The sequence below is a fragment of the Suricata suricatta genome, chromosome 9 (genome assembly GCF_006229205.1).
Source record: "Suricata suricatta isolate VVHF042 chromosome 9, meerkat_22Aug2017_6uvM2_HiC, whole genome shotgun sequence".
NCBI classification, from domain to species: Eukaryota; Metazoa; Chordata; class Mammalia; order Carnivora; family Herpestidae; genus Suricata; species Suricata suricatta.
Window position 1 is genome coordinate 137,146,241 of NC_043708.1, and position 23,241 is coordinate 137,169,481.

General features: G+C 53.2%; 1 protein-coding gene across 4 annotated transcripts in view; it reads left to right on the forward strand.

The window, feature by feature from the left end:
• Positions 1-23,241, forward strand: part of SH3GL3 (SH3 domain containing GRB2 like 3, endophilin A3) — a 98,212-nt gene that overhangs the window by 61,781 nt on the left and 13,190 nt on the right. For 2 of the 4 annotated variants that reach the window (XM_029951720.1, XM_029951721.1), the window contains 5 exons: positions 657-793; positions 4,326-4,459; positions 6,100-6,258; positions 12,175-12,278; positions 13,391-13,500. In XM_029951720.1, coding sequence (XP_029807580.1) covers positions 670-793; positions 4,326-4,459; positions 6,100-6,258; positions 12,175-12,278; positions 13,391-13,500 — 631 coding nt within the window. In that variant the 5' untranslated portion in view covers positions 657-669. Of the gene's footprint in view, positions 1-649; positions 794-4,325; positions 4,460-6,099; positions 6,259-12,174; positions 12,279-13,390; positions 13,501-23,241 lie in introns of all 4 variants that reach the window. The other 2 variants (XM_029951718.1, XM_029951719.1) reach the window with 1 other exon arrangement.

The window sequence follows — 23,241 nt, forward strand, 5'->3', positions numbered from 1 at the left end:
GGTGTGTCACATAGCGCCGGACCAGTAAACTGGTGGCCGAGGCAGAGAAGAGAGGTTCAGAAGCAGTGGCCCTGTCCTTTCCCGAGGGACGGGGGACCTGCCCTGCCCGAGGGGCCGTCAACACAGACCCCGTCCACCCTCCTCCTGTTGGCGCCGCTGCCTCCACAGGAGGGTGCAAAAGCCCTTCAGCGTGATAATAAGATCGGCCTGAGTAAATTCTTGGGACAGGGAGGGTGTCCGTGGCCGTTTGGTGGTTTGAAACCTCCGCCTGGGCCATCTGGCCGGGATCGCCTGCCCGGGCCCTGGCATCTGACTCCAGCCATCCTGACTGCCAGGCCGCCCCCGTGTCCCCTCTGAGGGCTTAGCGGAACCCACTGCCTAATATTCGGGGTCAACAGAGTGTGCGTCATTTCATCTTCCATCGCTCAGCAGCCCCCCGCCCCCCCGCCCCCCCGCCCGCTACCTGGAGAAAGAATCTAGAAAATCGTGTGAGAGATGAAATAGGTCCCACGGGTCCCTTTCAGATGCTCCAGGGCTCCCGCATTTTGTCCACCAGGGTGACCTCAGTGTTACTGTCATTTGTTAAATGCAATATACCTGTCATTCCACCTTGTCACTGTAAGGCATTACAAATGACAATGTTTTTAAGCATACAGAGCTAAGCTAGGGATGCTGAACACTGTGTCGAAGATCCGAGGACAGGTGAAGACCACCGGGTACCCGCAGACCGAGGGCTTGCTGGGCGACTGCATGCTGAAGTACGGCAAGGAGCTCGGGGAAGGGTCCGCCTTCGGTGAGTGTTCGCAGACCGCCTGGGGGCGCTCTGCGTGTGGGGGGGGGAGGGGGGAGGGGAGGGGGGAGGGGAGGGGGGGACAGAGAGATGGAGAGGGAGGGGCAACCCAAGCAGGCTCTGCGGCGACAGCAGAGAGCCCACTGCGGGGCTCAAACCACCAACTGTGAGGTCATGACCCGAGCTGAGGTCAAGAGTCGGACACTCACCCGACTGAGCCCCCCCCCCCGGCACCCCATGATGCCTTCATGTTAACAAGCTTTATTATTATTATTATTTATAGCAACCAAGTAATACATGTTCGTTGCAGAATGCTTAGACAGTGTAAGCTGGTGACGTAAAGTAAGTAAATGGCAGCATCGCAGTCACGTGTCCAGTGAGAGACCCGGTTTGGTCCCGCCTGGAGTCACACGCACCTGTGCACAATGAAGATGGAGTGAGGGTGTCTCTGCCTGGGTCCTCTGTTGTAACCTGTTTATTTCCAGGGAGTCATGATCCACGTCGTCATCGTCTACGGACCCGTGTGTCACGGCAGACTGTCCAGTCGACCCTGGTTATTGGATATTTAGATACTTTTTTCTCTAAAAACGTTTTACATAGTGTTTATAGCCACCATTTTCGTCACCTTCGAGGGTATCCAAGATCTTGTTCCTGGAGTGAAATCCCTGATAGGGACGTTGTTGGGCTGAGAATACGCCTGTTTTTTCAGATTTCTGAAGCCTCTTCCCAGCAGGCTCCAGAAGGCTTACGCCCGTCGGAAGTTCTGCCGGGAGAGTGTGTTTCCTAGTACAGTTCCCAACCGTGCGGATTATTTTTTAGTTTACTTATAAATCACCGATACTTTGATACACAGCATATAAAATTGATCTCTTAGTGCTGTTTTAACGTCACCTTGTGGGTTGTGTGTAAGGTAGATTTCTTTCCTGTTGGTCATCATTTTTGTGAGATGTATACTTGTATCTTTTGCCTATTTTTCCCCATTGATGTGTTCATTTTCCCCCCTTATGAGCTCTCAGTGGTGAGGGTGTTTGCTCTTGGTCTGTCTCCCGTGGTAACAAAGTTACCTCCCATATGTTACCTCCCTTATATTTTAAGTTTGTTTCTGGTTTTTTTCCCTGTCTTCTTGGTCTGTACCTTGCTTTGCTCCAGTGTTGTATTTGAAGAATTGGGATTTTAAAGTGTATTTTAGTGTACTCAGCTACAATTCCCCTTTGTTATCTTACTGTAAACAATAAGTGGATATACTCCCCTTTTGTTTCAGATGAAATCTAGAGTCGTTGTAAGTCCCTTTGCTCAAATCAAAAAGGCTCATTAAGTTTTGATTGAAATTTCTTTAAATTAATAAAGCGGGGATGAATTGAATGGCACCTATTTAGTCTTCCAGGAAAACTGGTCACTTTGGTACCCATGCAGTGGTAAGAAGGCAGGGTGTGGAAACTGAGAATTCAGATACTTAACTATAGGAATTGATCTAGGAAATGGGGGGAATAATCTCTTGAAAACTTAAAAAACAAAGAAATCCTAAAACATCCATTAGTCACAGGGGTAACAGCCGCCCTCGGAGCAGTAGACTGTGCCTTTTATTTATTCCACCTGAGTGAGTGGGGGCAAGACAGCTGTTCCTTGTCCTGGAGGCAGACCAGCTGAGGGGACAGGGAGGGGACAGGGAGTGGGCCGGGCGGGCCCTCCCAGCCACAGGCGGTCCTGCAGCGCACTGGCCGCGGTGACCGGGGCAGGGGCTCGATGGGCCGCGGATTGATGGCTTCCCAGGTCCAGCGACTTCAGGGGACTTGTGTTAGGAAAAGAGCTGACGTCAGGAGGCCGTCGGGAACAGACGGGTGGCCCGCTGCTTCCAGAAGGCGGCTGTGCAGTCTGATGCTTTCCTCTCGGGGTTACACGGCGCACCCTCAGGTGCAGAGCCCTCAGCGGATGGAGCCTGAGCCCCGCGTCCCCGTGGAATCCAGAGCAGGAAGCCTGAGCAGGCAGGGAGGGCGGGTCCGTGCAGGGGGCCGCCGAGGTTCAGAGCTGATGTTTGGACTCCTCAGAGGAGCGTTTGGAAATGTTTCTGTCGGAGCCGGATCGGACACTCTGGGGCGTGGGCCCTGGTGGCAGAGGGTCAGAACAGTACCCTCGGTTCCTGACCAGTTGGGCAGGAAAGGGTCCCCCAGGCTGGGAAGGGATGTCTCCTCTTTACCTTGGAATAATTTCCCTGGGAGTTCAGAGACCCCAAACTCTAACATTTTTACAAGATCAATTTGGAAAACTCCAATACAGGAAAAATGGTTTGGTTCGGGGCCGCCTGTCACAGGGATGCCTCTTAGAGAAATGATGCCCCTCGTTCGGCCCCGCCACCGGACTCCTGCTTGGGCATCTCGGCGGGCCGGCTGGCACGGGGGTGCCAGAGCGCAGTGCAGCAAAGCCTGCCCGGGCCCCGAGTCCCAGCGCGGCTGGCTCGGGCCTCATCGTGAGAGCAAACCTTGCCCGTCCCGCCGAGGGCTATCCCACGTGGCACTGCCGGCCTGCTTTGACATCTGAGCCTGTCACAGAGCCTCAGAACCATCCAAAGGCTGTGGGGAGTGACCTCGAGATCTAGGCGCTAGAAGCTGACAAGAGGTTTTGTTCACTTATTTCTATTGTAATCTTTATTGGCTGATACTTAGCCCCGATGAATGAATCCTTTTAGAGTTTTTACAAAAGGGGTTTTGTTCTCCAGCTTCTAAGGAACCCTAGGTGCCAGTTCACACAACTACAGATTTCCCGGCTCTTGGAAAGTAGAGCATTGCCACCAAGCCTCTTAGAAACCAAAATAGTGTAAAACAAAGAAGAAATGACCATTGATTTATGTGGAAAATGTTTTGAGCATTACCAGGACCCCAAAATAGCCTCTCTTAGAGACTTTTCTGGTATCTTAGGACATGTCTTGCTAATGCGTGCACAAAATAAAACCGAAGCAAAGCACAGGTGCTCCCGGACACAGTTCAAAGCTGGGGGCCTGAGCCGAGGAGCTGTGCGGCAGTCCCCCTGCTTGGGGACGTGCAGCCCCGGATGGCTCGCTGCAGAGCGAGGGCTGAACGTTATTCTCACTTTTCGCCTCTTTTCCCCCTTTTTTGGTGAAAGCAAAAATCCTCTTTGGATTTCTTCCAGTGACAAAAACAGGTACGGATTATCGTAGGTCTCTGGTACAGGGACGGGGTGCACCACGGACTTCGCCAAAGCCCGGGTACCTGTTGGCAGCTTTTGAAGAGCTGTAGCCCCATCTAGTGGCCAAACTGGTAAATGCTCCGGTCTGTCTGAGCCGCCGGCCGTCGTCTCTGCTCCAGCAGGGACAGCACGGGGACGTGGGGAGGAGAATGTAGAAAACAGGCCTTTCTTTCTGTCTCTTTTTTCCCTGAGTCAGGATTCAACAGTGCCAGGGGGATTCCCTTTTGTGCACTGCCGTCCACAAACGCTGGGGAGAGAAGTCAATAAATATCACTGCTGAGCTCGAGTACTCTGTTAAAGACCCTTTTTTGAAAATTCGTGTTTTCTCTTCAAGGTGGCGCATTGATAGAAGTGGGTGAGTCCATGAAGCTCATGGCCGAGGTGAAGGATTCTCTTGACATTAACGTAAAGCAAACTTTTATCGACCCGCTTCAGTTACTGCAAGACAAAGATCTGAAAGAGATTGGGGTAAGTCTTCCGGGCTCTAAGTCCACCTGATGCTGCTTCGAAAAAGTTTTTTAACGTTTACTTATTTTTGAGAGAGACACACACAGAGTGTGAGTGGGGGAGGGTCGGAGAGAGAAGGAGACACAGAATCCACTTTTGTGACCACGACGCCCAGCACGGCGTTGGTGCCTGCAAATCGTTAAAGAAGAGATGCCTCCAGAGAAGAAGGGGCGTCCTGGGGACAGGAGGGGGCACCAGACCGTCTTTTCCAAACGCAGAGCCTAGAAACTAAAAGCCCCTCTGCTGAAACACGCACCACGCCCTTTCTCCCCCTGCTGCCGTCCTTGGGGGGCGCCCGAGGTCCGCCCGACGGCGTGGCCGCCCGCTCCCCCTGCTTCCGGGCTGGCTGTGGGCGGGGCGTGGGGCGGACAGGTGGGCAGAACGGACCTGGGCGGAAGTGGGGACAGAAGAATGAGTGGCTTCCTCGTTACTCAGTGGCCGTCCGATACAGAAACGCTTTAAAATACGCTTAAATCCCGGAGCGATGGAGCGCCGAGTCCGCTGCTCAGGGACCGTTCAGTCGCCACTGCGCTGCGTCCCAGACGTCGGGGTGGGCCTGCCCTCAGCACCCGGCGGTCCTGTCCGGAAGCGGTTCTGCGGGCTCCACACAGCGCCTGGCCCGTAAGCAGCCGGGCCGCCGTCCTCGTCCCTGTGCCACAGCGGCACACGGAGGCACCGCGCGCACAGCAAAGCCGCTCGTGGGTGTTTACCGGGTGCGCTCTCCCCGCCACGCCCGCACCCTTCGCTGGGACGGGCTGCTGACGTCAGGCGCCTGTTTTCCGAGGCTGCAGTATTTGTGACACGGGAGCCGCTGCGTGAACACAGACTGTGACGGGGACCTTACTACCACCCGAGGCAGCCCGCTCCGTGAATGGACAGGGCTAATGTCTACGGTTGTTAGGTTTTGTTAAAGAGATCCTGTTGTTTTTCCTAAAGAAATCACACCATTTCAGAAGTCCTGAGTGTCTGTTTCTCAACGTGTACAATTTATTCAACTTCCCTATAGTTGCTTGAGACCTTTATGGGAGACGCCTAGTATTCTAGGGGCCACTAGAAATTTGCGCTTTTATAATCTACTTTTTGGTGAGGACTTGACAGTAGTGCCAAAGGAAACACGCTTGTTTTTGGTATAGTTTGATTGGAAATTATCTGGACGTTATATTGTAGAGCTGAAGTGAGGGGCCCTATAAAGAATTTTGGGAAATGGAATCTGAGCGCTGATGCTTTGTCCTTATGTTCTGTGTAGATGTTCATTCTGCCATCCATGTGTCCATCCGCCCACCTGTCCGTCCACCCCTCTGTCCACCTACTCTTCCATTCTTCCATCCATAGATTCATCTGCCCACCTGCTCATCCATCCATCCATCCATCCATCATCCACCTATCCGTCCACCTGCCTGTCCCTCCATCTAACCTTTCGCCATTTCTTGGGGTCCTGCAGTAAAGGTAGCCTCTGGTGGATGCTGGGGACACGCAGACGTGTAAGGTGTGTCCCTGCCCCTAGAATTCAGGTGGACAAAAAGCAGTGGCTGTGTTCGCGGGAATAACAAAGTTTCTCTGCCCCATGTTTTGAGTTCTCTGAAAGTCTCTCTCTTGTTTAGCACCACCTGAAAAAGCTGGAGGGCCGCCGCCTGGATTATGATTATAAAAAGAAGCGAGTAGGTAAGATACCAGACGAAGAAATCAGACAAGCGGTAGAAAAATTTGAAGAGTCAAAGGAGTTGGCTGAAAGAAGCATGTTTAATTTTTTAGAAAATGATGTAAGTATTTAAACCAATCAGGAGACTTTAACGTGAATAGCAACACTGACCATATGAGTAGGATCAACATGTTAAGAAGCTCTGGAGCATTAGTTTTATAAAGGCTTCCAGAATTTTCTGTAACCATTAAGTTCTGCTTCAGACATCTGGCAAGCCCCAGCTCACACCTCAGGTCCCAGGCAGCCCGGGGAGGGGGTGGCTTGGGGAATGGCACAGCAGACCGGCCTTTGTATTTGAGGCCACAGCACCGTGACTTCGCGGTGGAACGCAAGGCCCTCTGGGAGGCGGACGTTTGAGGAGGACCAGGCCTCCGCTGCCTTGACTTGTCATCGCAAACGTGCAGGATGTAACCTGCACGTGACCTGCATTGTTGAGCTGCGCCGCCGCAGCGCCTGTGAACTCAGGAATTGTGGGCGTCTTGCCGCACGCCCCTCAGAAATGCTCGTGTTGTGTCGGGCTGTAATTGCCACCACCAGCTGTCATTTGATTTGTCCGAGCGAAGTCAGATTCAGCGTCCCCGAGGGCATGGGGACGCCCGCTGGGCACCCTGAAGGCCGGGGCCTCCCTTCTCTGCCCCGGGGATGAGTCCTGTGGCATTTGTTACGGCCTGCTGGGAAGAGCCTTCGCCCACCTGCTTCTCTGTGGCGTCCCTGCCCCGACGTGGGCCTTGCTTGTGCCACGAGCCGTGTGGGCCCGGCCTTGGCTTTGGACCCCACTCGCTGAAACTTTCAAACCTGTGGGGACAAGTCACAGGATTTCTTTATCTGCAAAACCATGTTCTACTTATAATAGTTTATCGAAAGGTACATCAAGGTTAGCACTTTTGAGTCAGGTCAGGTAAAATGTAGTGCGCATCTCTGGTTTGCCGTGGTGACGTGTGGGGGCGGGTTACTTATGTTCCACGCTGGCGAGACATGAATCCCGGAGACAACAGTTTGAAGATCCCACATCTGTTACACCCGAGTGCTGGAGAGCACGCTCGATTGTGTTTCTCCTTCTCATGTTTTATCAGGGGGTTTGCATCTTACAGGAAATGAGAAGAGGTGTAAACAGCTGGCTGTTTTTCTTGTTTATTTTCCCTTGAGAATACGACTTTCCTGGTGAGATTGTCCCCATGCAGTAGGCGATTTTGAGTTTGTTTCAGATTGCTGTATTTGGTTTTTTGAAGTGTCCAGAAAGTGGTCTTGAGGGGTGACGTGTCCACGTGTCCGGTGCACGCCACGCTCCCCAGGCCGTCGCCCGCGCTGCCCTTTGGCCCCTGCCCGCTCGGGGTGGCTTGAACTCCGCAGTCGAGTCTCGTGTGGGACCTGCGGCTCCTGCAGCTCAGGGCGGGGTCCGAGGCTGCGCTGGCTCGTCTCGGGACGGCCTTCTCCCACCTGTCCTGTGCTCCGACAAGACCCCCTGGGAAGCAGCCGCAGAAGTGGGAGGGGACCGGACTCCTCAGGCGGCTGAGGACTGTCCGGCGCCAGGGAACAGGCTCCGTCCCCTCTCTGGCCTCCCCTCCCCCATGGCTGGAACGCGGCAGTGACCCGGGTGCCCTGGTTGGTGACTCTTGTGGGAACGACCATGGTGAGGCCCGGGAGGTTGCTGTGCTGACGATGGCGATGGTGGCGAGGGGCCGTTTCCCGAGGGGCCCGGCGTGGAGCGCACCGGCTGCTGGGGCATCTCCCCGGCACGGGCCCCTCCCTGGGTTCGAGGCGAGGAAACGAGAGTTACTGCGTGAGCTACGGAAGGCGGCCTTCCCTCTGGTCTTGGGGCGGCAGCAGGAGACCCTGCGGGGGACCGTCTTGTCCTTCGCTGTGTCGGTGTGTCTGGGCCGTGTCCAGGTGGGCTGGGTCCCGCTGAGGAGACGAGGTGTCGAGACTGCTCCAGTTCCGCCCTTGGACCGAGTGCGGAGGTGGCTGTGCTTGGGGACCAGCAGCGGTGACTCGTGGGGGAGGCGGGGAAGCCGGTGCACGGAGGGAGGGGAGGGGCCTACACGGACTCCCGGCCCGTCCTTGACCCTTCTCCGCCCAGGCCAGGCCCAGCGCGTCTGCAGCCCCCAGGACCCTGACTCCCTGCTCTCTCCGGGTCACCGACCCCACGGCCAACCTTTGCCGGCACCCCCCCGCGCCCCCCCCCCCCCGTACCTGTGTCTGTACCTGTGTCTGCTTCATTGCGGGGGAGGTAGTGGGTGGTGCTAATAATGTCTCTGCGGTCAAGTGAGTTGGGTGGACTGTGGTGGGGAGAACACTAGGTAGGCTGCTTTGTCATAAGACTTTCCAGAGTCTTTATGTGACAGTGTGAAAAGTTCCCGTCTCAGAGCTAAGGCAGGAGACACTCGCTGGGAAGTCTCAGACGTGCTTGGCCTCGGAGCTTGTCCGCGTCATCATTACTGCTGTCATTCAAGGGACTGGTGTCCTGTGGCATAAGGTAGGTTAGGAAATACCGGCCTCGCTGAAGGAAAGCACACCTAACATGGAGCGAACGACCTGGAATCTGGTTCTAGTTTCACTTCCGCTCGGCTCTTTGCCCCTAGAAAGTCACTTGGCCGACAAGTGTCATGGACCAATGCAGACAAGGCGCCCTTGGAAGTACGAAGTGGGGAGTAGAAATGTGAGAGGCCATTATCCGGGTTCCTGGTGTAACTGCCTTGCTCAGACCTTCTCAGAAGCTCTGAATAAAGCTCCTGCCCCATTGGAAGAGGGATCTGTCTGTGCTCAGGCTCCTTCAGCTTCTCCGAGGAATCCGGAAAGAGTGGAGGTCTTGGAGACGACAGAGCAAGAAGTCACTTGGATGAAAGCGATTCCTGTCGAAGACGGGCTCCGTTGGAAACGTGCCGTCTCGGTCGTGGGAGGGGCGGGCTTGTCACAGTCCAGAACCGAGTCTTCCCCTGTGCAGGCACGCCGGGCACGCTGCAGACTCCAGAGACCTGGGCGCAGGGCGTCACCTGCTTCTCCCCGTGTCTCCGCTCGTGCTGTGGTCCTAGGAGTGCGCCTCTGCACTCTGCCCCCAGCCCCAGGGCTCAGTTCACCCGCGGGTGACACCCAGGAGATGCAGGGACTCTCTCTCACCCCTGGGAAGAGAGCGAGGAACCACGACAGGGGGTGGGGTCGGCCGTGCGATCCCCGGCCCCAGCCACGTGGGCACGTTCCCCACGGGGTTGGGTTCCTGGAAGTGTCAAGGCTCCCGTCCCCCAGGAACAGGGGACCCTGACCAGGGCTGTTCCCTGTGCTGGATTTGGCGGCTTTTGAGAGTAGACTGAAGCAGCTCAGAAAGAGCAGTTTCCTGTCCCTCCTGTAACAAGTCACCACACACGCGTGCCTTCAGCAACACAGATCTGCTGACGTACAGGCAGGAGGCCAGAAGTCCTCATGTCACCATCTGGGAAGCGCTGAGTTCCGCCCGGAGCGCGTAAGGGAAGACACCATGCCTTTGCCACCTTCCAGAGGCACCTGCTTCCTTGGCCCGGTGCCCACTCCCCTCTCAAAGTCCACACCTGCCATGCCTCCTCTGATGCACCTCCTGCTTTGACTCTGACCGCCCCCCAGGACCCTGTGATGGCCCCGGGCCCACCCAGATAATCCAGCCAACCCCCAGTTCAAGACCCTTACCTCATTTACACCTGCAGGGTCCCTTTTGCCTAGAAAGGTGACATAGTCACAGATTTGGGGACACAGGCTTGGATGTCTCTGGGGGCCGTTTTTCTGTCCACTGCAAGCTCCTGGTTCCGTTCCGGTTCCTGGGGAACGTTGTGTGGGCCTCTCCTCCTTCCCCGTCGGCTTACTGGGAAGCCTGCGCCTGGCCAGGTGTGACACCGTCCGGGCAGTGGGGACACATGACCCGGAGACGGGAGTCAGCTCTGGTAGTCCTCCGTGTGTGTCGTGTGAACCTTCCCCGGTGTAGCTCACCCTTCCTCTCAAGATGGCACCGGCGAAGGGGCACAGGCTCAGCCGGGAGCGGAATGAAACCTCTCGTCTCGTCCCGGGCGACCTGCCCCGTCAGCCGGTGGATTTGCCGGGTTGAGCGCTGCGGCGCGTGGGAGAGACGCTTTAGCTTCCGGACGGGCACTCGCAAGGCTGGCTTTGCGGCCGCCTTGGTTCTGCCTCTGCAGGTGTTTCCTCCCGCCTGGGGTGACGGGGGCGGGGCCCTGCGCACACTTGCCGCGTGCGGCCCCGAGGCCTCCCCTTGTGGACCACGTGGCCTCCCTCCTCTTCAGGAGGCGTGTCGAGCACGTCCTTACGCAGGCGTGGGCCCCACCCCGGCTCTCCCCCAAGTTCGAAGGGGCCTTGGGACTCCCGTCCTTCCCGAAGTCGGCCAGCGGTGAGTAGTCCAGACGCACTTCTAGATCGCGTGACGTCCTTTCGCCGACCAGACAGGAGAGCTTTCCCCCTGCACCTCCCTGCTCCCCCCACTATGCTGCGAGGAATACTCATCTAGCTCTCGCTCCTTTGAAAATGAGAAAGGTCCGACATAGTTCAAAGCGGGGATTAAAATAGAAGCTAACTCTACTAAAGGCAGGAGGCGTGGCCCAGATTTGACCGAGCGCACAGCTCTCCTGCCGTCGGGAGGAAGGTTCCATCTGCAGCAGGTTCTGCTGCGGTCGAGTTAGACCGTGGCATCGGCCTCGTTTCAACGTCAAAGCCAAAGAGGTGAAACTTAATAGATTGTCAGGATTTTGTAGCGGCCCGGCGGTCTTTGTTGTGTTTTATCAGGTTTGGGGAACTTGATGGCCAAGGCCTGTGCTTTCCCGCCACGTGTGGTATGGTCAGTGTCACACGGCGAGGTTTCCTCGTGCAGAAGCTGATCACCGTGGGGCACAAGCAGGATGGGTGTGTCAGGTGTGCGCTTGAGCCGGTGTTCAGTTGCTGGGTGTGGGGGACGGAAGTGAACCTAGAGGAGCCGAGGCACGGTCTGGGACCGCGCACGGTATCAGCTTGGGCCTTTGGAGGTGAGTGGTCCTTTGCTGGTGTTGGGGCGACCGGGCAGGGCTGACTTTGCCCTGGGACATGGAGGTGATACATTAGGCTTTGGGGAAGCTTGGGAAGAGGGGGTTGATTTGGTGTGCGTCCTCCCTGGAGTTCACGGGACCCGTGCTGGGGTCCTCGTCACCTTGCCCAGAGGTCCCCCCCGAGGCTGGCCGGTGTCAGCGTAAGGAACCCTGCTTCCCTGTCGCAGCTGCTCAGACACACTGGGGCCGCGGGGACGGTCCCAGACCCCCCGGGAGGCGTCTCTTCCTCAAACCACACCTCCCCGCGTCTTCCGGCCTTCCGGATGTGATAGAGCTTTCTGATTTTAGTGGGTTTTTTTCTTTTTGCATCCACTGTAACTTGGTCACTGATGTCATGAGTGTCGTGATTCGTTGGGGACGAGGGGTCCAGAGGCCGTGTGGTTCACTCCCCGTGGCTGTACGCGTCAGGGCAGTGATTCTGAACTGATGGCAGAAACCCGCGTCAGAAGAGTACGTCTTGGCGCAGGTGCATGCTCTGTCGCCCGTTTCCCTTCTTACGAGAGAACAGCTTCATGTACGCAGCGTCTTGATTTGACTTCGCTAGGAGATGCCCGTGGGGACATTTCACTGAGGAAGCAGTTCATTTAGTAAATGCTGGCCTCGCTTGTAATTGGAAAAAGCTTTCTCTCTCTGTTTTCAGGTCCATGAACGTCAGAGTGTAAAAAAATCTCCTGGGAGGATCCTCTAATTGGGAAACAAGCTTTTATCGAGTTAGATCCAATTTTAATCACAAACGAATTTGAACATGGTTTTCCAGAATATAGAGCTTGGCACCGTGGCCTGGGCGATCATCGCGCAGGCTCCGGGAGGAACGTGAAGTGAAGTGGGCCGGCGCCGGGGAAGACTCGGGGCCTCCCCACGAAGCTGGTTCCCCTTCTCTCTGACCGTTACGTCGGCTTTGGAGTAACTTTCCACTTTCGCTGCAGGTGGAACAAGTCAGCCAGCTGGCTGTGTTTATAGAGGCAGCTCTGGACTACCACCGGCAGTCCACGGAGATTCTGCGGGAGCTTCAGAGCAAGCTGCAGACGCGGTGAGGGCCTCGCGTTCCCTGCAAGCCGGGGCTGGGGCTGCGGGCCGAACCGCATCAGACTCCGTCCCTCCGTCCGCCCCTCCCACCCCCTCGTCCTGGTTTCAGTTTTCTGTAGCTGGCTTTCGTGGCCGGGTGTGGGGCGGCACCGAGATGATGGAATAGCGTGGCTCCGGCCAGCGGGCAGGCCCGGGGCACGCAGCCTGGCAGCGTTTCTCCCTTTCCGTTTCGCCAAAGCCCCTTTCGTGCCCCGTGTGCAGGGCCCCCAGACAGACTCGCTCACCCTACACACCCGTCCTGGCTTCATGGCTGATTTGAGAGCCTAAGCTAGGGATGGCGATGGCCTGGACCTCTTTGCCAACCCCTGGGGATGTGGAGAAGCGTGACATGAGACTCAGAAAACATGTGTTTACCTCTCCAGTCCAGATGTGAGGCCAAGTTCCTACACCTGACTCAGAGAGGCGATGAAAGAGTCAAAAATCACCTTCTGGGTGATCGAAGAAAGACTGGTGTTTCTCTTAGGCTCTAATGATGATGTGTTGTGTACTCTGAAGATCAGTAGTATCACGCGTAGTATGCACATAACCCTACTCCTTAAAGTAATAGGGTAACACATCTACCCTATTCGGGACCAGGCTTCGTAACAGAATAGTGTCTTTATACGGGGTTATGATAATGGGAAAACTTGGAGGGATGTTTGCTTAAATCAGTGCCAGAGTACGGAGGGGAGACACAGGTGTGGCTGGTGTCGGAAGCACCCACGTCAGTGGGCAGGGCGTGCACACGGTGCTCACGTGAGCGTGTTTGGTACTCCTCTCTGAGCAGAAGGAGAGAATCGGCAGCTGATGCCCTCGAGTGCCCAGTGCGCCCTGGCACCTGACCGATGCCTCAGACACTGGGAGAGACACCGCGTGCAGGTGGGAGTTGGAAACCCCGCCCCCCGGGGTTATCACAGCTCTCGCTTTCAGCCGCCCGCGAATCCGTGCGCACGAGTTACCCGGTCACGGCCGCCACCTGGCCCCCGGCTGCAGGCTCCTCAGGCCAGCGCACTTGTCTGTGTGGAGACTTGGGTTTCTCCGTCGGAAGGCTGACTGGTCCTAACACACATCTTTCAGAATATCGGCCGCATCCAGTGTCCCCAGACGCGAATATAAGCCACGGCCCGTAAAGAGGAGTCCCAGTGAACTCAACGGGGTGTCCGCCGCCGCCTCAGCGAAGACGCCAGGTAAGAAGACACGACACGGTGCTGTGTTGCTACGTGGGCTCCTCAGGGGGGCACTGCCGGCGGCTGTTGCTTCCTGCATGTTGCTGCGTTGGTGTGACGCCCTGACTTTCCTTGGGTTGTCCCGTGGCTCCCTTCCTACCCCGGCAGTGCCCGGGTGCCCGCTTCCTGGCTTCCAGTACTTCTGTCAAGTTTCGAAAGCCAGCGCCAGGGAGAATTCCATCACGTCTTGCCTTTGTTAAAACCTTGGCCACGCAGGCTCCATGCTCCATGGCCCTCTGTATCTACATTTTTAACTCTTCAAAAGATTTCCCTACTTTTTAGAAAAGTGTGAACGTTTGTTGAGCACCTGCTTTAAGCTAGGCATGGTCTTAAGTGCTGCATTGTTATTTTTTAGTTAGATAAGTGACACAGATACATTCTTGGCTGAAATGATCCAACAGAGAAAGACAACATTCAGGCGGTGTAAGTCCTGCTGGGGGTCCTGTGGTCAGGCCTCCCTCCATGTCCCCCCCCAGATGCGCCGCTGTTAACAGTGTGGTGTGAACGCTGCTGTGTGTATGTGCCCGTGCTTGTACACACCCACGCCACATACACACAGGTTAGATTTTCTGTGTCTCAAGTACAGGCTCGTACGAGGTGTGTTCTTCTGCATCTTGCTCTTGTAAACGGTCGCTGAGTCTCGGAGCTGTTTCCATGTCACGTGTATGCATCTGCCTCTATCCCGCCATTTTTTAACGGCTTCATAGTTTTCCGTTAACGTATTGTCATTTCCCTGTTAGCGGACATGAAGGTTGTTTCCAGTTATTTGCCAAAAGCAACATACTTTCCTGGGCCTCCATGTTCTGATGGGCAAGTCTTTCTCGGAAGCGGAATTGCTGAGTTAGAGGGAATTCAAGTTATAAATGATGGTAGCTGTTGCCAGATTACCTTCCAGAACGGGTAGAACTCTGTTCCCCACACCCATGTCATTTGACTTCCATTTTTGCCACGCATCCATGGGGAAAAATAGTATTCTCTCTACCTTTGCCTTTCTGTAATAACCAGGGAAGTTGAACTTCTTCCCCCTATATTTTAGTTTTCCACTTGTGTTTTCTCATACCTGAATTGTCTGTTTATTTAATTTATTTATTTTTTCCTTTAGGTCATTTACTTTGTCTTATTGATTCATAAGCATTCCTTACATACGGGGATAGCAATACTTTTTTTTCTGCAGTTTGTTATGTGGTTTTTCTGTTTTGTTTTTTGGTTTTTAGTTTTATTTAAGTGATCTCTGTGCCCAGTCTGGGGCTCGAACTCACAATCCCAAAATCAAGAGTTTTCGGAATTCTTTATATATATTCTGAATACAAGTCCTTTGATGAATACGTGATTCGCAAATATTTTCTTTCACTCTGTAGCTTTTTATTCCCTTAATAGGGTTTTTGATCAAAAGTTTTTAATTTCGGTGAAGTCCAGTTTCTCATTTCTTCCTTTTAGGATCATGCTTTTGGTGTGAAGTCTAAGAATTCTTTGACTAGCCCAAGATCCTAAAGATGTTCTTCTGTGCTTTTCCCCCCAAATTGCACACTTTGACATGTCAGTCCATGATCCACTTTGAGTTAATTCTTGTCTGACACCGAAGCTGAAGTCTATTCACCCATGAATTTCAAACTTCTCCACAGCACACCTGCCCTGGAGCTACACGGTCTGGGTTTTCTTCCAACACTATCACTGTCCTTTCATGTTGTTTTTCAATTAAAAAATAACAATGACGGGACTAAGATGTATATATAGTTCCAAAAAGAAAATGGCGCCACAAGGGCGCTAATGAAACGCAGCTGCTCCCTTCCTACCCTCTCCTCCTCTTCACTTCCTGCTCTCGGAGGGACCGCTTTCAGCTCTTTGTTGGGTGTTCAGCTCCGTTGTTCTAAATAATAGGCTTGTGTTGCTAGTTCTTGATCTGTTTTAGTTTGGGATGATATCCGTGGTTTCCTGACACGCAGACGAGGACTTTGCCCCCCGTCCTCAGCCTCCGATGTCCCTCCTCGCCCACTTCCTCTCCCCAGGTCACTCACAGTCCTTACTTCCATTTTCACTGTGGAAGAGTCACTTAGACCAGGGCCTTCTCTCTGCCCCTCGCCTCCTTGAGGCAGACGTGGGCGGCCGCGACATTTCTGGTTTTCCTTGGGCAACGTCAGCCCTCCACTCGAGTGTGTGAACGCAGGCACACGCGACACCCAGAGCGCTGCCTCATGTAGTGGTCAGCGCGCGACCTGGACTTGAAGCTGGGCTTCCCCCCTCAAGCTCTGGCCTGTTGTAGTGCGGAGATTGGGGTCAGGGAGGGGGTCGTAGCTGGCATCTCTCTCCATCTACCACTTCTGTTCTTAAAGCTCCAGGGAGCATATTTCCAGCTCTCTCACAAGTCTTCTAAAATGTCTCTCTCCCTCAAGGTGCCTGGGTAGCTCAGTTCGTGGGCATCCGACTCTTGATTTTGGCTCAGGTCATGATCGCGGGATTGTGGGGTTGAGCCCTGTGTTGGGCTTCACACTGAGCATGGAGCCTGCTTGGGATTCTCTCTCCCTCTCTCTCTCTCTCTCTCTCTGTCTCTCTCTTTCTCTCTCTCTCTCTCCCTCTCTCTCCCCCGCTCCCTCCCTCCCTCCTTCCTTCTTCCTTCTGCCCTTCTCCCCTGAAAAAAGAAAACCGTCTCTCTCCCATGACTTGATGTGAAATAGGAAAAACATGAGAGACCCCTTCCTTCACGCTCCCCAGAAATGTCTCTTAAACGCTTGCTCATCTCCACCCCCGGACCACTTGTGGCACAGATGAGGTTGGGGTCAAGAATGATGAAAACTGCTTTCACATCTTTTCTGGTTTGGTTTGTGCATATGCAGGTCCACCTGGCGGTCTTATGTGCGTCCCTCTAGGCCTTAGATACCGCTTCCGTTTTTATATCCTGTAACAATCACCATGTTATGAGCATAAAAATAACATTCATGGCAGTATCACATCGTGTACTATCATGACTTTTCCACTGTCGCTCTCAAATTTTTGTCGTCTTGGTGACGCTAGCTTCACCGTTAGTCTCGACTAGGGCGCTGTTAGTTCCCCGACGCGGCCTTCTCTTTCAGAGCAGTTGGCTCTTCTGGTAGCATTTCTATGCAAATTTTAGGATCAGCTTTTTAATTTTTAGCAAATGAAGCATGCTTAGATTTTGATGTGGTTGAGGTTGATCTATGAATCAGTTTAGGGGGACTTTACAGCTTAACAGCCTGGGGCTTTTCCAATCCTGAACACAGTCAATTTCCCACTTATTTAAGTTTTCTTAATTTCTCTCGGCCGTGGTTTCCTTTTTTCAGCAGACAGGTCTGGTACGTTTTTCATCAGTCTCCCAATACGTCAAAATATTTGTGTGATTTAAAATAGCACTTCAATACAATTTCAGTTTTTAGTTTCTCACTGCTCACGTGTAGGTATGCAGTTGACTTTTGTGTGTTGGTCTTTTTCCTGCCACGTGGCTAAATTCACTCATTAGTTCCAGCAGCTTTTTCTAGGGAGATGCACCAGTTTTTCTAGGGAGATGATCATGTCACCAAGAAGAAAGACTGTTTTTGTTAACTGGAGGTCAGAATGCCTTTTATTTGTTTTTCTTGCCTTTTTGCACTGGCTACACCCTCAAGTCTCATGTCGAATAGCGTAGCTGGAGACGCGCTTGCCTTGTTCCTGACGTGAGAGGAGTGGCACCCGGTAGCTTATATGTAAGGACGGCATCAGCTGTAGAGTTTTCGTAGGCGTCTTTTACCAGATGGCACTCTCCTCCAGTCATCGTTTGCTGCGGGTTTTTATCAGGAACAAATTTTAGATTTGGTCAGCTGCCTTTTTTGGTATCTGTGGAGGTGATAATATGTTTTTATTATTTAGTTCGTTAACATGGTGACGTCTGTTAAGTTAATTTAAAAAGTGTTATATTCAAGGGATAAACCCGTTGTGAGAAAGGTTGTTTTTTTTTAAGTGAACTTAGGTTTAGAATAGTTCTAGATTTATGGGAGAGCTGTAGAGACAGTGCGCAGCCTTCCTGTGTACCTGTGACTGTTTCCCTTCAGGTTTTGTCCCCTTCTTACTAGTATCTTATTAGTGCGGTACGTCCAGGGAAGCTGTACAGATACGTTATGGAGTGAAGTCTGTACTTTGTTCAGATTTCCATAGTTTTTACCTCATGTCCTTTTTCTGTCCCAAGATCCCATCCAGGACACTGCGTTATATTTAGTCACCATGTCTGTTTACATGCTTGGCTGTGACCGTTTGTAAGACTTCCTTTGTTTTTAATGAGCTTGGCAGTTTGGGGGAGTTGCATTCAGGTGTTTTGTAGACTGTTCCTCAGTTGGGGTTTGTGTCGGTTTTTTCATGACCAGAAGGAGGACATGGATGTGGAGTCAGGGAGGATCGCCGCAGGGGCCGAGCGCGCTTTCAGGGTGTGCGCCGTCACCGGGAATTACTGCTGTCCATGTTGTCATCGATGTTGTTGTTGACCATCTGGCCAACCCAGTGTTTCTCAGCTTTCTCTGGAAAGTTCCTCTTTAAAATAAATGCTTCCCTGGGCAAAGGTTTTCAGCCACAGATTAAATTTCCTTCTAGATCTAAGGCTATTGACGTCATCTACTTCTTCGTGAGTGAGCTCTGGTACTTTGTGTCTTTCGAGGTACTTGTCCATTTCATCTAAGTTGCTGGATTAATTGGCATAAAGTTGTTCATATATTCCCTCGTTTTTCCTTGTAAGACATACAGAGTTTGCAGCGATGCCACTGCTCTCATTTCCGATAGAAAATTTGTTAATCGTCTCTTTTTTTTTCCTTGATGAATCTGCCTACAGATGCCTTAGTTTTATTGCTGTTCTCAAAGAACGCGTTTTCTGTTTCTTTGATTTCTCTCTTGCTTCCTGTTTACTAGCTCATTAAGATCCACTTTGATATTATTTCCTTTCTTCTCTTTTGGCTTCATTTGCTCTTCTTTAAAAAAAAATCAATGTTGTATTTATTTTTGATAAAGAGAGAGCGCACAGGGGAGGGGCAGAGAAAGAAGGAGACAGGATCTGAAGCAGGCTCCAGGCTCTGAGCTGTCCACAGAGTCCGACGTGGGTCTCAAATTCATGGACTGTGAGATCATGACCTGAGCTGAAGTCAGACGTTCAACTGACTGAGCCCCCTAGGCGCCCCTCATTTGCTCTTCTTCATGTAATTTCTTGAGGTAGAGGCTGAGGTCACTGTGTCCTTTCTTCCTTTGTAATCTGGGTGTTCAGTGCTGGTTTTTCCTGGAAAATAACCACCTTAGCATTGCCCTCTGGATCTTGGTGTGTCGTCTTCCTTTTCGTCCTCTTCAAAGTACTTTCTGGTTTCACATTTGATATCTTCTTTAACCCATGTTTTACTTTGAGGCATGTTATTTAGTTTCCATATATTTGGAGGATTCTCCAGATGTCTTTCTGTTTCAGGATTTTAATTAATTCCATTTTGGTCACATAACATAGTCTGTCTTGAACATATTTTGAGACTTGCTTTATGGCCCGGAATAGACTCTTCACTTGAGATGCATACGGATTCCATTCGTGTTGGGTAGAGTGTTCTGCAAATGTCAGTTGGGTCACGTTGCTTGATAACATAGCTCAAGTCTCCTGTGTCCTTATGCACATATTATCTGTTCTTTTCTGTTAATTTTCAGGGGCAGGTACTGAATCCCTGTCTGTAGTTGGGGAGTTGTCTTTTCCTCCTGGCAGTTCTAGCAGAATTATGGGAACACTGGTTCTGTTCCCCCTCCTCTCCTGTAGTTCTCTGCCCTTGGAATCTGATTGTTCATATTGTGTTTAATGATGGGGAAAATCGTTAATGCTTTTATTTTTTTTAGACTTTTTTAGCATTTATTTACTTTTGAGAGACAGAGAGAGACAGATAATGAGCAGGGGAGGGGCAGAGAGAGAGGGACACACAGAATCAGAACCAGGCCCCGACGCAGGGCTCAAACCCATGAACTGTGAGATCATGACCTGAGCCGAAGTCGGAAGCTCAACTGACTGGGTCACCCAGGTGCCCCTCGTTAAAGCATTAAATAGTCTTCTCTGTTGTCTCTGATTTGTTCTTTTAAAAACCCTAATAGATGTTGAAACTTTTGACTTCTTCCTCTTTGGCTCATCTTCTCCTTCTTGCTTTCTGTATCTCTGCTGTTTTCATTCTGCCTTCTGGGGATATTTCACCTTTTATAGCTTTTTTCTTTGACTGTACCCATTCCTTCCCAGAAAGCCAGATGGTCCCCCAGCTCTCTGTATGCACTGCCTCTGGGCTTTGGGCATCTGCAGGGCCCTCTTCTGGGGCATCCCTCCATGGGAATCATTGTGAGTTTAATTTCTGCCACTTTCATTTTTTTGTCTTAATTTATTTTAATGTTTATTTATTTTTGAGAGACAGAGAGAGCACAGAGCCTGATGCGGGGCTTGAACTCACGAACTGTGAGATCATGGCCTGAGCTGAAGTCGGACGCTTAACCGACTGAGCCACCCAGGTGCCCCTCTGTCACTTTCCAACTCTCAGATAACCCTCCTATTGTCCGTAATTTTTGGTCTACCAGTAGTGTTTGTTCTTGCTTCTCAGCTTTACTTGGAGGTTTAAAAAACACCTCCTTTATAATCGCTAGGGATCCGACGCTGAAGCAGGCTGCTCTCTCGTCCTCTGTTGTATCGCGCGGACCTCTTTCGGGTTGTTCATGCCATGCGTCCCCCCCGGGTGCGTCCCCTGCTGCCCGTCGCCTGGTGTGGCCTCAGGTGCCGCGTGCTGTGGGCGGAGAGAACCTTGAATCTCACCATAAGGAAAGTATTCTTTCCTCAGTCCCTGGTCTTGAGACCAGTTTCTTGCTCCTTGACACCAGCTGCTGTCTTTCTGTTTTGTTTTTTTGTTTTAAAAAGAGGCCCCACAGCACAGCCTGTGCTCAGCCAGCCAGCTCTTCCCGCGCACGCAGGAGTCGGGGAGCACACTGAGCGTTCCTTGAGCGGTGCTCCCGCCGTCCGCAGAGCCCCCGGGCCCGCCAGCCTCACCGTGTGGTGTCCGCACCGCCCTAGCCGTGGCCGCGCCGGCCACCGGGAGGGGGCGAGGGAATGGCGGTCCCGCTGCACACGGCCTCTCACACCAGCGAGGCGGGAGTGACACGCTCATGGCCCTTCGAGCAGACCTGGGTCAGATGACCGCGGGCGGTGTTAGAGTTGGGGACGCAGCCTCTGGCTGGGCAGAGGCTCCCGTGGGGACACACAGCAGACGCGGGTCCCTGAGGGGACGGGATTCTGCTGGGCAGGTGTGGCCAGGACCCCCTGGACAGTGTCCTTGGGTCGACACCGGTTCTGCTCTCCGGCAGGAGCAGGGGCACCTCCCTGGGCCTGTGCCCTGTGGTCCCTAGAGTTGCCTTCCCAGGAGTCCTTCGTATCGTCCAGACGCGCGTGCCTCCCGTCGGAAGTGGGCTGCGGATCGCAGCTGCGCTCCGCCCTGTGCGCAGGGGCCCTGGGGTCCTGCAGGCCCGAGAGACGCGGACGTGTTCAGGGTCAGCTTGCTCTTCCTGCCATGCGTGGCGCCTTCAGGAGCGTAGTGGCCTCTGCCTCCTGCGCCAGTCACGGCCCTCATGGCCCGGTCGTAGGCGTGGCTTTTCGGGCCGTCTCCTTCCCTCCTCCACTTGTCTAGCCTTTTCTTTCTCTTTTTTAAAATTTAAATTCAAGTTATTGGTTGAACACTGCGGTATTGGCTTCAGAAGCAGAACCCAGTGGTTCATCACGTCCGTTCGACACCCGGTGCTCATCCCAACGAGCGCCCTCCTCAGTGCCCATGCCCCCACTCTCCTCTCATGACCCCCAGTGTGTTCTCTGCGGTCAAGGGTCTCTTGTGCTTTGTCTCCCTCTCTGTTTTTATCTTATTGTTCCTTCCCTTCCACTGTATGTTCTTCTGCTGTGTTTCTTAAATTCCACATAAGGGTAAAATCATATGATATTTGCTAAATCAAATTTCCCTGGGACTTACTTAGGATAATACTCCAGTTCCATCCACATAGGTGCAGATGGCAAGATTTCATTCATTCGATTGCAGAGTAATTGTGTAATTGTGTATCTATACACCACATCTTCTTTATCCGTTCATCCGCCGATGGACACTTGGGCTCTTTCCGTACTTTGTCTGCTGTCGATAGCGCTGCTCTAAACATTGGGGTGCGTGTGCCCCTTCGAAACAGCACGCCTGTAGCCTTTGGATAAACACCTGCTAGTGCAGTTGCTGGGTCGTAGGGTGGTTCTGGTTTTAGTTTTCTGAGGACCCTCCACGCCGTTTCCGGAGCGGCTGCACTAGTCTGCGTTCCCACCAGCCGTGCACGAGGGTTCTCCTTTCTCCGTAACTTAATCCACATCTGTTGTTGCCTGAATTCTTCATTTTGGCCATTCTGATGGGTGTGAGGTGGTATCTCATTGTGGTTTTGATTTGTGTTTCCCTGTCGATGAGTGACATTGAGCATATTGTCACGTGGCTGTTGGCTATCCGGGTGTCTTTGGAAAAGTGTCTGTTTATGTCTTCTGACCATCGTTTCACGGGATTATTTGTTGTTGGTGTGTTGAGTTCAGTAAGTTCCTGACAGAGTTTGGACACTAATCTCTTGTGGGATATGTCATGGCAAATGTCTTCTCGCACCCTGTTGGTCGCCTGTTAGCCTTCCTTAACTTACCAGGGCCACCTTGAGGCTGTCGGAGTCCACAGGTGAGTGAGGGTGGGGAGGCGGAGCCTTTGGTTTGGTCTTCGCTGCAGAACCCGGTCTTCCGTTTGGTTTAGAGAAGTCTCAGAATGATCAGGGGAAGCGGATGGCGGTTCCGATGCTCTGGGACCCAGCCTCTCATCGTCCTCCCTTCCCTTTTACCTTTGCCTGCAACCGGCTGGTTCTTGTCTGCCTCACAACAGTCTGCAGGACGCACCAGCCCGCAGTGAATTACACCCGCGCTATGTTCCGTCCGTCTCTTCCCTTCGAGCTGCTGCCACGTGACAGGCCTTCAGAGTCGTCACAGGCGAAGTTCCACCAGATGCTTTGCCGTGACCCAGCGAGGGTCACCGCTCTCACACCGTGGCACCTGCTTCTTCCTCGTCACTTCCCGCCTACAGAGGCGGCGCCGTGAGTGTTGCGGTGGCAAGACCGTGCGGCCGGCTCTGTGTTAAGTTGGGTAGTAGTGGTTACCACTGCGCGTCGGGCCCTCCAGGGAGAGGTGTTCAGAGAAGGTAGAAGGAAGAGTGGGAGCCCAGGCCACGGAGGCCCCTTTCCGGAATGAGCCCCACCTGACTCTGGCTCCTCCACTGCCGCCTGGCAGGAGTGGAGTCTGCTGACCTCTCCTGGCTGCAGGGGCCGGGGCGGGGCGGGGGCAGGGGGGCGGCCTGAGCGCCTGGGCTGGCGGGAAGGCGAGCGAAGGCAGCCCGGTGCTGGTGGATCGCTCCCGTCGGGGGCCAAGCGGTGGATTCTGTGGGCTCAGTGGGCCGCGGGGGCTCTGATGTAGCTACATGTCGGGGTCACAGTGGGCAGTGGCCGCAGACGCTAGGGAAAGGGCTGGGCAAGGCCGTGTTTATTGAAACACTGTTTGGCCTGCAGGCCGTTGCCCGTCAGCCCCTGGGAAATAATTTCTCGGTGTCTGTCAAAATTAATGAAAATGATTAGGGGTTCTCAACGGCTTCGCGCCGGACACGTATGATCCTGAGGAGATGATTTAGGCAA